Below are 14,629 nucleotides of genomic sequence, written 5' to 3' on the forward strand. Positions count from 1 at the left end.
GATGAGCGGCCTCAAGGCGCATCCAACGGTACGCCGGACGCCAGGATCGGAGCAAGAATGGCCGAGTTATCGCCGATTTTCCACGGGAATGTTGTTATTTTCCGCAATAACTCAGCGGGGGATGGAGGGATCGGGTTGAGGTATTCCGCAAAAAGATGAGCGGCCTCAAGGCGCATCCAACGGTACGCCGGACGCCAGGATCGGAGCAAGAATGGCCGAGTTATCGCCGATTTTCCACGGGAATGTTGTTATTTTCCGCAATAACTCAGCGGGGGTTGGAGGGATCGGGTTGAGGTATTCCGCAAAAAGATGAGCGGCCTCAAGGCGCATCCAACGGTACGCCGGACGCCAGGATCAGACCAAGAATGACCGAGTTATCGTCGATTTTCCACGGGAATGTTGTTATTTTCCGCAATAACTCAGCGGGGGTTGGAGGGATAGGGTTGAGGTGTTCGGCAAAAAGATGCGCGGCCTCAAGACGCATGCAACGGTACGCCGGACGCCAGGATCGGAGCAAGAATGGCCGAGTTATCGCCGATTTTCCACGGAAATGTTGTTATTTTCCGCAATAACTCAGCGGGGGTTGGAGGGATCGGGTTGAGGTGTTCGGCAAAAAGATGAGCGGCCTCAAGGCGCATCCAACGGTACGCCGGACGCCAGGATCAGACCAAGAATGACCGAGTTATCGTCGATTTTCCACGGGAATGTTGTTATTTTCCGCAATAACTCAGCGGGGGTTGGAGGGATAGGGTTGAGGTGTTCGGCAAAAAGATGCGCGGCCTCAAGACGCATGCAACGGTACGCCGGACGCCAGGATCAGACCAAGAATGACCGAGTTATCGTCGATTTTCCACGGGAATGTTGTTATTTTCCGCAATAACTCAGCGGGGGATGGAGGGATCGGGTTGAGGTGTTTGGCAAAAAGATGCGCGGCCTCAAGACGCATGCAACGGTACGCCGGACGCCAGGATCAGACCAAGAATGACCGAGTTATCGTCGATTTTCCACGGGAATGTTGTTATTTTCCGCAATAACTCAGCGGGGGTTGGAGGGATCGGGTTGAGGTGTTGGGCAAAAAGATGAGCGGCCTCAAGGCGCATCCAACGGTACGCCGGACGCCAGGATCGGAGCAAGAATGGCCGAGTTATCGCCGATTTTCCACGGAAATGTTGTTATTTTCCGCAATAACTCAGCGGGGGTTGGAGGGATCGGGTTGAGGTGTTCGGCAAAAAGATGCGCGGCCTCAAGGCGCATCCAACGGTACGCCGGACGCCAGGATCGGAGCAAGAATGGCCGAGTTATCGCCGATTTTCCACGGGAATGTTGTTATTTTCCGCAATAACTCTGCGGGGGATGGATGGATCGGGTTGAGGTGTTCGGCAAAAAGATGAGCGGCCTCAAGGCGCATCCAACGGTACGCCGGACGCCAGGATCGGAGCAAGAATGGCCGAGTTATCGCCGATTTTCCACGGGAATGTTGTTATTTTCCTCAATAACTCAGCGGGGGATGGATGGATCGGGTTGAGGTGTTCGGCAAAAAGATGCGTGGCCTCAAGACGCATCCAACGGTTCGCCGGACGCCAGGATCGGAGCAAGAATGGCCGAGTTATCGCCGATTTTCCACGGGAATGTTGTTATTTTCCTCAATAACTCAGCGGGGGATGGATGGATCGGGTTGAGGTGTTCGGCAAAAAGATGCGTGGCCTCAAGACGCATCCAACGGTTCGCCGGACGCCAGGATCGGAGCAAGAATGGTCGAGTTATCGTCGATTTTCCATGGAAATGCTGCTGGCGGAATCCCCCCCCCTCCCTCCCAGGTTCTGGAAAATCTTCCTTATTTCCCTTTAATATTAAAAACCATCTTTAGGAATGGTTTTTAAAGTATATTTCAAGCAAGAAACAAAAATGACCCTGAAAAACTCAAAATTGAAAGACAAACTTAAAATGGGACGGAAAAATATTTGTCGTGACGGAAAGAAAATAATTTTCGGACCACTTTTAAAATTTCCATTTGCTACCTCTTCGCCTAGTATGCTCTCCTGTTACTCCTGGTCGGATTTTGCCGCATCGAAATCCACAAAAATCTGGCACAAAAATCCGCCCAGGAGCGACTTGTAGTAACAGGAGAGCATGACTTCGAAGAGGTAGCTCGGACCGGTCAAAAAATTCCAAATCCAGTTTTAATTTTCGAAGTCCAAGATAAAATTGAGTTGGAAATTTTAAGTTTGGAATTCAACATAAAATTTTGCCGCGGGATTTTAAAACTGATTTTGGATTTTAAAACTGATTTTGGAATTTTTTGGTCGACCCGAGCTACCTCTTCGAAGTCATGCTCTCCTGTTACTCCTGGTCGGATTTTTGTGCCAGATTTTTGTCGATTTCGATGCGGCAAAATCCGACCAGGAGTAACAGGAGAGCATACTAGGCGAAGAGGTAGCAAATGGAAATTTTAAAAGTGGTTCGAAAATTATTTTCTTTCCGTCATGACAAATATTTTTCCGCTCAATTTGGAGTGTTTTCCCAATTTTATGATATTTGTCCTGAATTTAGTTTCTTTCTTAAAATTTCTTTCAAAAAGACCTCCACAACGTGTTTTTATATACAAAAGGAAACTAAGGGGGATTTTCCAAATTCCAGGGGCGGCGGGGGTGGGGGATTTCTGCCACCAGCATTCCCGTGGAAAATCGGCGATAACTCGGCCGTGCTTGGTTCGATCCTGAAATACGGCATACCGTTGGATGCGTCTTGAGGCCGCGCATCTTTTTGCCGAACACCCCAACTCGATCCCTCCAACTCCCGCCGAGTTATTGAGGAAAATAACAACATTCCCGTGGAAAATCGACGATAACTCGGCCATTCTTGCTCCGATCCTGGCGTCCGGCGTACCGTTGCATGCGTCTTGAGGCCGCGCATCTTTTTGCCCAACACCTCAACCTGATCCCTCCAACCCCCGCTGAGTTATTGAGGAAAATAACAACATTCCCGTGGAAAATCGGCGATAACTCGGCCATTCTTGGTCCGATCCTGGCGTCCGGCGTACCGTTGGATGCGTCTTGAGGCCACGCATCTTTTTGCCGAACACCTCAACCCGATCCCTCCACACCCCGCTGAGTTATTGCGGAAAATAACAACATTCCCGTGGAAAATCGACGATAACTTGGTCATTCTTGGTCTGATCCTGGCGTCCGGCGTACCGTTGGATGCGTCTTGAGGCCGCGCATCTTTGTGTGGAACCCCGCACCGCCCTTTCCTGCTCCCCGTCCGGAAATTTAAAGAAATATATGGCATTTTACCTCAAAGATCGCGATGTTTTCGGAATGTTCTAGCGCATAAAAACACCACACACTGGGACAGTTGTTTGACTTTGCATGTTTTATTTGCCTGCAATTTGTTTAACCCAACACTGTAAAGGGGAACTCGGAAAGCCAGGAAATGAAGCTCGTTTTTAGGCAATGTTTCGTTATCCTTTTGTAGATGTGGGGGAACAGGAATCGCTCGTGGCGAAACGACAAAACGGGGAATATTGTAAAACCGTAAACCATATATGCACCAAATGACTCAAACACACACACACACAGGCGTTCCAGTTATACCAAGATCAGTACGTCATTCGGTTGGGCTACACTCTACCTCTAGCTGGCTACGTTGGGGCTTGGTTAATGGTTGCTACTAGCGTCTGTGTCGTGTCGTGTGTCGTTCCCCCGCGAAGAAAACCTTACAAATTCTTCATTTTCTACACTTTCGTTGCGCCCAAAACTGATAGTTAAAAAATAATAATATACTTTAGTATGATAAAAACTTCAACATTCATCGCTTCTATATGTACAAGTAATGTTTGCGTTTTGCCTGTCTCGCCCCTTTCGCTCTGTTCGTTCAGATTGCGCAGTCCCTGCAGATGATCGTATGAGTAAGTGAACCGACGTATCTACACCGTTCGGTTCGACTGGGTTGATTGCTGTATCCAGCGTGGTTCCGTGTTCGCGTTCTAAAGTCATTTTTATTGTTCAGTTAATGTAACGTCTTCATCCGGAGTAGTGTTCTGGCTTGTCGTCTGACAGTTTTACATATCACAAGCACGATACAGGACATATTGGCATGTCCTCCGATTGTTTTCTCCTCCCTCCCTTTTTTTTTGGTGACAACAGCATGGTTGATTAGTGTAAACTGTTGTATATAAATAAACCTTGCGTTTGTTGACTTTTTTCAGAATGCTTTAAGAAAAAAAACCGTTTTAAATAAAATAGAGACTGCAACACAAAACCAAACCTAACAGTGAAACATCAATACGGAAATACATCATCATCACACACCGGTTGGCTTATCCTTCGTTTCGTTTCTATCCGATCCGGCAAGCGATCAGTTTTATAGCGACGATTCGTTCGGTTTGGTTGGATCAGTTGGCTGCCGCCTTCGAAGTGTGCTTTCCGTCTCGAGCAGCACGTTTACCTCCGTCAGCCCTGTACTGCTGCCGGCATCGTGACTATTACTACTAGAGGGTGGTGGTTGACTAGCGGCGTCGCTGGTCGTCGGCACTCGGTCGACGATGGCAACGACTGGCACTTCTATGGTCCCAGCAACACTCTGCTGCTTGCTGACCACGTGATGCACGTCACTGACGTCCTGCGCCAGTGGCATACTGCTGCTGACCGTAGTCTTTTGCTGCGCATCATCGATCGACGTCGATCGGTAGGACGCCGTCGTCGCGGCGTCCGGGACAAAGTTGTCCCCAGCAGCGGGCTGACTGTGGGATGCTTCCGTCGACTGTTGTTGCTGCTGCTGGGTGGCTTGCACCGCCTCTGGGAAAATGAAATTATTTTCCTCATAATTACGCTGATAATTGCTGCGACGATCGATCGGTGCCTCACCGAGCACCTCCCGCTCAGGACCGTCCCCATTAACGGGCGCTGCATCCTGCAGCGTTGGATTGCGATTGTGCACCAACCCAACGGCTGCCCGCACGAAACGATGCTGCATGCCGAACATGTTGTTGTTATTGTTGTACAGGTTGACGGCCGCATTACCACCCAGCATCGCCATGCCCACGTTCAGGTTCGACCGTAGGTACTGGATCGAGTTGCGGGCAATGTCGCGCAGCGATGCGTTCAGCCCGTGGAAGTGGTTCACGTTCAGTGTGTGCAGACTGTAGCGCGGAAAGCGGTTCAGTATGTCACCGATGTTGTTGTTGTTGTCGTTTTGGCGCCGCAACAAGCGCAGCAAGCTTGTCGTCGCTAGTGCGTGGGCCCGCTGAGACGGACGCCGGTTGGCTTGCTGTTGCTGCTGGGCGGCGTTTGTTGGACGCTGTTGCTGCTGCTGCTGCTGTTGTTGTTGTTGTTGTTGTTGGGGTCTCTGCTGTTGGGTGCCTTGCTGAGCACGAGCTTGCTCGTTGCGCGTCTGGATGATGATTTGCTGCAGCTGCGCTTGCTGAATGATGACGGGTAGTTCATAGTGATGGAAGAAGTATATCATCGAGTGCTGAAAAAAAGAACAGTGAAACATAATATAAAACATCAGAATTGTATATTGTGAAATTATTATAAGTAGCATAAGACAAGTAGATTGTTTAAGGTAGATATTGTGACGATTTTTGTGTGAATAAATGTGATGTGATTTTACATTCAAAGCGTACTTAGTGTAGCATATCTGATAAACATCTCACTAGAGCATACATTATCTCGCATTCAACAAGCATTACGTAGCATTATACGGTGAGTAGAAATTCACCAATTTAACAAATAACTTGCATTAGCCAAGAACTTAAGCCGTAACGTACATTCAGCTATTATAACCAAGTGCACGCCTTAACATGAACATTTGAAGACGGACCAGCGCACCCACATAAAACACAAAACAAGCAACTTCATGATATCCGGCACATTTTAGACAGACTCAGCAATCAATCGCTCTGATGGATCAGTTCAATAATAACAACACATTTCTTGCAAATGCAGCAATCGATCGCACCGCAACACATTTTGTGGGTACGCATTTTGTACAAAAAGTACAAAATGCAATGAAAAAAAAAACCAATAAGGAACAATTCTTGGTTACAAAAAACGAGCAAAAACTATTGTAAGAATTGGGTATAAATAAAGCTCTCTAGGAAGCCTTCGACACAGAGAGAGAGAGAGAGAGAGAGAGAGAGAGAGAGAGAGAAAGCAGTCTAGAGAGAAGGCTACAACAAGCTAAACCTTGGGTTCAATTCTTTCTAGAGGTTTAAGTGTTCCCCTACCCAAGGTAAGGCCTCAAACCTCCAACATGCCTGTAAGAAATATTCTTTCTGAATATCCAAAGTCGCCCGGCCGACTTGCTCCGACGATGAGCATTGAGAGTCCCCCTACCAAAGGTAAGGAAGGCCTCGACGTCTCCAACGTTCTAGTAAGGAAGATGCGCATCTCGAATCTTCGGACTGCCTGGACAGTCAGATAAAAGAAAGATATTGGTCCGCACAGCTAGCAATCACGTTGTTCCGTTCTCGTCGCGATTTTAAGTCCGAAATTCTTCTTCCCCACCACATGGTGACCGTCTGAGGAATTCTTCTTTTCCACCACACTAGCAACAGGTTTAATTATACAACTGGCTTAGAAAACTGATAATCTTTCGATACAGTTCAGGTGTTTATCCAGATTTGAACTACTTTATATGGACACTCAATAAATACACAATGGTCAATTGAAAAAAAAAAAAACTGCTGAAGGAACGTTTTCACACTTTTCGATACAGGGTCATTTTCGTGTTTAGGATGGTTTTGTCATCTGGTTTCCTGTACTTTTTCGGAGTTTAAAATGAGCGAAGCAATAAGGGGTACTTGCACATGCTTGCGGCAAACAAGAAGAGTTTCTAAACCCAAGTGATGACAAAAAATGGGCTTCAGTGGGAGAGCGTGTGATGACGAGCCAAGAATTACATGAACAGCAAGATGAGTGAAAAATTTTCAACTCTTTTAACACGAAATACAGCAGAGCTCTGCTGAGGAGGCAAGAAAATGGGGACATATACTAATACACATCAAATACAGCACTGGACAAAATAAATCAAATTTCGCTAGATGTGAGAAATCTGGTTATAAGCGATCGCAAAAAAGGAATTGCTTTCCGGGAAATTGCTGAAAAATGTTGGATTTCGATTGGAGCTGTGCAGCATGTCTGAAAAAAAAACACGAAACCTTTGGAATTGTGCGCAACTCATCTGGACAAGGACGTCATCGCTTAACGACCCGTCGTGATGATGCGAGAATAATTCGGTTGGCGAAACAAAACCCTAAGTTGTCTTCTAGAGAAATTAAGGAAACGATGAATCTGGATGTCGATCGCCATGTCGTTGTTTGGCATCGAAGCACCCTGACGCACTTAAGGAACTATACATTCAGAAGACGGCAAAGCATGGAGGGGAGAACATAATGGTTTGAGGATCGTTTGTGTGGTCTGGAGTCGGAAGTTTGGTGAATATCAAGGGGATTATGACCGCAGATGTATATATTAACTTGTTGAATGAAAAGTTGGAGGTTTCACTATTAAAAACTGGCCTACAACTGCGTTCTTCAAATCTAAACGAGTTAAGGTGCTCGAATGGCCACCCCAATCTCCCGACTTGAATCGGATAGAGAATTGGTGGTGTTATTTGGACGATAAAGTGGACAACACATCGATCTCTAACCAAGACGACTATTTTGATGTTTTGAAAACAGCGTGGAATCCATTCCGATCCTCATCCTTTCCTGACAGATAGCATATATTTAGAAAGTCATGCGTATTTCTAATAACTTCACTTCTACAACATTATTGCCTGATAATGTGGCAACAACTTTCCTAAAGATAGCATTGTTGTAACTATTACATCGAAGGAAATATTGAGCTTTTAGAAAGAATAGTTAAACCGTATGAATTATTTTGTCCAGTACTGTATGTGCAGAATATAGAACTTAAGGGCATTGTGGGTGGACGAATTAAACCAAGCTTTGCGACCTTTGAACTAAGTCATAATCGTAGATCTTTGATTAGTGGAGATTTTGGGGATCTTTGTTTGTAATTGAATAAGATCGGGCGGTTAAAGTGACTAAAAGTGATCATATTACAGGTGTGTTTGCACAGAATGTAGGGGCGATCCGGTAATTAATCCCAGTAGAAGATAAAATTCTACGAATCACTTGCTCAAGAAACTGGATTTTATCAGAATATTTTCTGATAAAACATTGTAAATGTCATTCAGAAAAAAAGACCATCAGTAAAAGACCTTCGCCTATACATGCAGAAACTCCAGAACAATGTGAATAGAAATAATACGCAAAGAGAGTAACCAAGCTCGACACTGGAGCTACGAGCTCGGTCCGATGGATGCTTTTGATTTTTGGGCATTTTTTCCACGTACTTGAAATCGTTACAAGGTCAGAAGTCTGAAACGACAACATTATAGTTATTGCAATATCTTCAATCGTACCTGGAGCAAACCGGTTATTCCTACATTCTGAGAAAACTACTCCACTCAAAACATTTTTTCACGACAGCAGAAGCTTGGCTTAACAACCAACTCAGGCCATGCCAGTCATCGAATGGCTTACTTGACTTTGACGTTGCAACAATTCAAACTGTAATACCGTAGTTTCAGGCTCTCAGAGTTGATGTTGAACTCTGTCTAAATCTGAAAAAATCCTTTAACACGCTTGCGAGAGTAAAATGCTCGGAGGGATTTTTGTCTCCCTGAGCGAGGAAGGCCAAATTAGAAGCCATTCTATAACGAGGAGATAGATAAAATATCTTTTTTTTTCCTTTTGGTTTAACCAGCAGCAGATACCACGTAGTTGAATAGTCAGTCCTCACTACGGGGGAACGCTCCGGATGGGATGTGACCTCCGGTCCAGTCTTGTGAAGACCCGGACCGTTGGGGCCTGCGCTACCGCGACGTCCCACATATACGATGATCAAACTATGGAGCAGTAAATTAGATTCGCCAGGATCTGGAGGGCAGATCCTGTCACTAATATGCGTCTTTGAGTTCAACAAGTCTATTACATAAACTGTTGTTCTCGATAAACTGTACTGTAAACTCTAGAAAATGTACAAAACTGCTAAGAAACGTGCTACACTCAAGATAACAATAACAGTCTAGAGTAATTTGCCATCCTGTTACGCTGTTGATTTCAATTACCGATGGAAAAAGAACATTATCCCTGCCGATTAAGAAAAACGGAAAACAAAACACAACTATTATCGGCCCCACCCGGTTTCCCCTGTTATGCGCGTTTCTTACGCGTTCCTGTACACAGAGCCATCCCACCGGTTGGTCGGTCAATTATGCGAACAATTTTTAATCCGCTCTAATGCAGTTAGCTTATTAGCCGCGGCAAGCCATGGCGCGAATGGCGCACCGGGAGCTGGCGCGGTAGGATGCAACGCGCGTTGTGATGTATTGTTTTATAATTGGATCCGTACTCATCCATAATGTATAAATAGCATTAGTAGCCGACACAACAGCCGGGCGCGAGAGTTTAAGCAACTCTCACGCCCGGATGCAACACCACACCCGTGCCCCGTTGCATTCTTTAGTGCACCAATGCATTCCAACTGGATTCCTGTGGAATAGAGTAAAAAAAGCGCACCACACGCTGCTACCTCTTCAAGTAAGCGAGAAGCTTTACCTGATCTTTAAACATCCATCGAACGATCGGGGGTTGAAACACGCGGAGTAAACACTCCAAGGAGTAAACTCCGGAGCATCTTTTTTAATGTGAAGCGAAATTGTACGCACACACACACAAAAACACAAAAACAATGAATAAAAAAGACGGAAACTTCCCTTTCCTATTTTCCGGGGTCAAAGGAGGGATTGAGAATTGTTTGCAGCGGTCGGCAAGCAAACGAAGGAATGGCGCAGGAGAAAGAAAGTAAAAACCCTCTTCGGGGAGCGGTCGTTACCTATCGACGAATGAAACTTCAACTTTTATTATTCGTTTACTGTATGATTAATGATGAAACTTTCCCCATTCTTTTCAATCCATCGCATTTCTCCTCTCATTACAAACGACTCGCGCGCCACTGGCCTGAATTTTCGCGCCCTCTCTGACGCCTTGACGGATGTGAAAATGAACTTGAGAACTCGGTTGATATACCAGGATCGGTTTTGTTCATCCTTGCGTGTTGTTGTGCGTGTCGGAAGCAGGAAGCGGGAAGTTTGCGGCAGTTCGTGCCATTGTGTCGTTGTACCGCTTCCAATTATTCCCGGCTCTACGAGCTCTGGCTATTGGTTCTTCGTATTGTAAAGCAAGTTTTTTCCCTTAGCAGAAGCATGTAATACGGTAGAATCACATCATTGCAGAACTGGGTTTCGGTAGGCCCAAAAAATTCAACAATAACTTGAATAAAAAAGTGAATTTTGGGTTTTCTTTTAACATTTCAAGTCGCATTGGTGGCAAGTCAATGATCCGAAGTGGTAAAGAAAAAACTTTCAACCTTCCATGGAACATCCCTCTTAAGAAAATCATTATTTTCAGAAGAAACAAATTCTTGAAATGCATTCCTCAAACTCTTTATCCAGTTAAACGCCTAGCAAAAGAAACCACTGAAACCACAAACTTCCCAGCTTTAATATTTAATTTGTGCTGCGGCCAGAGATATATATATACGGACACGAAATGGAACGTGACATCAATTAGTAAGCCCGGGGTTTCCTTTATAAGTCCTGTTTTCCCCGAACTGCCCTTGCTACGGCGAGCTAAAACCGAGCTAAGCGCGTCACACACATATCGGCCGTTTAAGTAATTGTTCGCCTGTGTTCCAACCCTGAAAGCGACACAAATTTGTCGAAAACTTTCACTAATTGCTAATGAAGTGTGCGACCAACCCGGTTATCGGTAAAAACGGAACTATAGCTGCGTTGAACGATCGTTTAGTGGACAGTGTTGTTTCGAGCTGCAGAGAGAAGTTTAGCTTCTTTTTCTACTGAACGATATCAATAATTTAGCGGTTAATGGTGCACTGTATCGTTTTGGAAAGGAATAGGGCAGAACAGAATGAAAATATAACTTTGTGTTTGAGAGCATTTGGTTGGCTTTAACTTTAATGTTATGGCGTTTGATGTGAATTGTTTAGGAGGTTTAGGATACACTGTTTTATGCATCGATAACGATACAATTCTAATCGTTTAACAGGTTAAGTAAGCGTATTAACGATTCCAGAAGTTTAGTATGAAGCAATGTCAAATAAGTGTGATTCATTTCACATTCTTAGCAGCTTCTTCAATATTGATCATCACCCATTAGGTTAGTAAACAATAAACAAAATATTCTGAAAACTCTACCCAGAGACTTTGCTAATCCTAAGCTTAAGAGCTTTTCGTAAACTAAAATATATTGTCGGAAATTAGCTTTTAGCTTGAATAATTTGAAATCTAGCGTCAAGAGAGGACAATTTGGAGATAAAATAGAGGTATAGATGAGGTGGAGGCGACACCTTTCCTAGCCTTCACACGGCAGAACCGAAGTAAAAATCCCATGCAGAACTACGGGAGAACAAGGGACAAGGGTGAGGGACTGATTTGACATAGTAGGTCGTTAAGCCAAAAGAAAGAAGAAGACATTAATCAATATCGCTGCCCAATTTATACACGCGTATTTTGAGAGTGCACAAGTCTAGAAAAATACGTTGATTAAACTTTAATGCCATTGTCTTCGATAAGACAATGCAAAATGACATCCTCTACATTAGTGTCGGATCAACTAGACGGTATGGTAGCTGGAGCTCATGACGTTTCCAAATTAAAAGTGCTAACCGGGGTCCCTTTTCCATTTTGAGGAGGTTTTTAACACCCATGAGGCTTTTATCCCCAATACGAATCCTTTACTGCGAATCTACTGCTGCAAAGCGGCTAACGAGAGGCCATATCTGGATACAAATTTAGTATTCGAGCGAGGTGCTGTTTACATCTCATGATGACATTGTAATAAACAGATTACAACATCTTCAAGTACTGAACAATACGTAGTTCTAATAAAACATGAAATTGTTGCTCTATAAGTTCACGTATCGTTTTGCTTTAATCTTCTTCCCCAATCACGTAACGCTCCCAGCCAAAAAGTGCACGTGAGGAGAAGCTACAACCACGGCTAAGTAAATATCTGCTTCAAAATGATTGGTTGTCACTTGCAGAAACATTTTCAACTTCATATCGTTTCAGTTCCTTTGGTAAGGAAAAAGCACGTGTTACAATCATGGCTTTCACGTGAATCAACACGGTTTTATTTCCATCTGTTTGTTGAGAATGATACAGTCAGTGTTCAATATTGTAACATTTCAACCAGTCGGGCATAGTTTTTGCTGATAATATAAGGATGAAGTGATGGAACTTAAAATTTTAACTCAATTTTTAACACATATTTAAGCAGTAAATTCGGATTAAAATGGCTTACCTGAATAAACAGCCATGAAGTGACCAACGCCAAGCTGCTATATTGTCCATTAAAGCGATAGTGATAAGCATAGAAGGAGAAGTGATATAGATAGAAGAACCTGTAAATAAAGAAAAAAAGCATTTTGGTATTAATATTGCAACAGCAAAAAAAATCAATTGAAACAATCAATGGAACAAATAGATGGAAAACGAAATTTGAACAATTTTGATAAAGGTTATTAAAGAAATGAAACAAACACTAATCGTTGTTCGACAGTTTCATCCTTCTTCGATAGGCATATTATTGCAAATTCCATTGCAAGAGCGATAGGAAAGAAAGCACACACTGACTGGTTTGTCACAAACCTTCATATCAAACGGCCGTTCCTTCGTGAACGTCGCTTCCGAACATTGCGCGTCCTTTTCTGTGGTATGTGTAGGCGACTGAGCAAATTGACAAGCAAAAGTACGATTGACGGGTTCCGGTTTCTTATGGCATTTTTCAAATCTTCAATCCTTTTTCGTGATCCTTTCTTTTCGATCGAATTTTAACATCGTCTCAAAAACCGCGCGGCCGTTTTATGTCGAACGGGGCGCTGCGACTGTTCAAATGCTTTCGTCTCATCGACGTTTCATCTATATGGAACCTTTCCGTTTCTCTCGCACCGGATTTAGATTTAGATAGTGAGGAAAAAAAAGGACACACAAAGACACACGCAGTCACAGCTCGAAAGCCTGTCGACAAAACGCGGATAAGTGGTCATAATTTTATGAAGAGGGTTAATCGAAGGAACATCATCTTCTTCAGTTGAATCGCTTAGACAGTCGAAGGGACGGGATGATCCACGACACACAACATGGATGGAATAGGGTTTCGGGGTTTTATATTTGGGTCAAAAATTTATTCAATTTCAACCCTGCCGGCTATCGGTTGGCATTGCCTAACAACGGACACACTGTTGCCAAGGCTAAACACTGTGTGTGTGTGTGTATGACGAAAATGGCTGCTTCATCATTCGTCCAATGGGGTGATCTTTATCAATAAGTAAACCTAGCCTATTGCTGCTGCCACTGTCCAAACATCGACGCTGGCCGTCCCGGATTGAGCCGTCTAAGCGACGTCGTTGTCTTTTGACCTGTCAACCACCAACACCAACAACATGCGAAAGACCGTGGCAAGGGTTGATGATTTTGAGTCGTGATACTGACGAAGGATACGCGCGGGACGAAAGAGAAGGAAATGGAAGGGAAAAACCCTCCCCAAAACAGCACAAGAAAGATAGACACAAATCAGCCAATGCGAAAATGGTTTGAGTGATGAAAATATGTTTTCGCAAGGGTTTGTACAAACCCTGCCCCCGAACAGGCAGTCTGTCAGTGGTGGAAAAAAAACCAGGGGAACCTTCATTTGGGATTGTGTTTTATTTCGACACATTTTAGCTTGGATGTCTCTTGGTTCGGTTTCCATTTGCTAAAATGCAAACAGAGGCTCTCTACACTGGCCTACCCGAAAACGAAAATCCCAAGAATAATTTGAACGTCTTTAAATATTTTATTTGCTTAAAACATGCTTTCAAATATTCTCTGCGGGCAACGATACCTGACTCGCTTTAGGTACGTTCATCGGTAACATTCATTGCGAGTTTGCCGAAGGGCTGTCATCAAATCATGATAAAACCGTAACCTTCCAGCAGCTTGTAACGGCCACAGACGGAAGCATAAGGAACTGAGAAAGCTGAGTTGGGAGGGTTTTTGTAAAAAGGCCATAGAATAAATATGAACATAACGAAATGGACATGGACATCCGAATCCAAATTCAAAGACAGCTCCACAGACGAGCATATAGAGAACGAAAAGAGTGTAGCGATTGAGCCAAGCTGCATCGGAAGCTTCGGTACGTTTTGAAACCATAATCGAGAGCAGTACCACTGCCGGAGGAATGCATTGCCTAATGTAAAGCTAGGATAAGCAGATTCAGTCGCCATCGGCCATTATTGCATTGCAGTCTCGTGCAGAACCAACCTCACAACACACTCCGGAAGCACAGCAACGTTTTTCATGCAGATTACGAAAGTTCTCTGCACCATACCCCATATAACAGGCTGTGCCTGTTGCACCATCCGAGCAAATGTTGCAGGAAAATCCTTGATCGGAAAGCTAAGAATCCCGAATGCACGCAGGGGCGAAAAGTTCTAATACATCCCCGAGACGAGCGACCTGTTGCTTCTTTTATCCGGCACAAGGGTTTAAC

General features: G+C 44.3%; 2 protein-coding genes across 3 annotated transcripts in view; both read right to left on the minus strand.

Moving 5' to 3' along the window:
• The window catches only part of LOC126561840 (putative ferric-chelate reductase 1 homolog), a 261,537-nt gene that overhangs the window by 44,878 nt on the left and 202,030 nt on the right, over nucleotides 1–14,629 (minus strand). The window lies entirely within an intron of this gene.
• LOC126561589 (uncharacterized) overlaps nucleotides 4,363–14,629 on the minus strand; it is a 51,647-nt gene continuing 41,380 nt past the window's right edge. Inside the window, exons 9-11 of one of the 2 annotated variants that reach the window (XM_050217832.1) lie at nucleotides 12,398–12,497; nucleotides 4,873–5,472; nucleotides 4,363–4,773 (exon numbers count right to left, since the gene is read on the minus strand). In XM_050217832.1, the coding sequence (XP_050073789.1) occupies nucleotides 4,363–4,773; nucleotides 4,873–5,472; nucleotides 12,398–12,497 (1,111 nt within the window). Of the gene's footprint in view, nucleotides 5,473–12,397; nucleotides 12,498–14,629 lie in introns of both variants that reach the window. The other variant, XM_050217830.1, reaches the window with a different exon arrangement.

Source organism: Anopheles maculipalpis, chromosome 3RL (assembly GCF_943734695.1).
Source record: "Anopheles maculipalpis chromosome 3RL, idAnoMacuDA_375_x, whole genome shotgun sequence".
Lineage (NCBI taxonomy): Eukaryota > Metazoa > Arthropoda > Insecta > Diptera > Culicidae > Anopheles > Anopheles maculipalpis.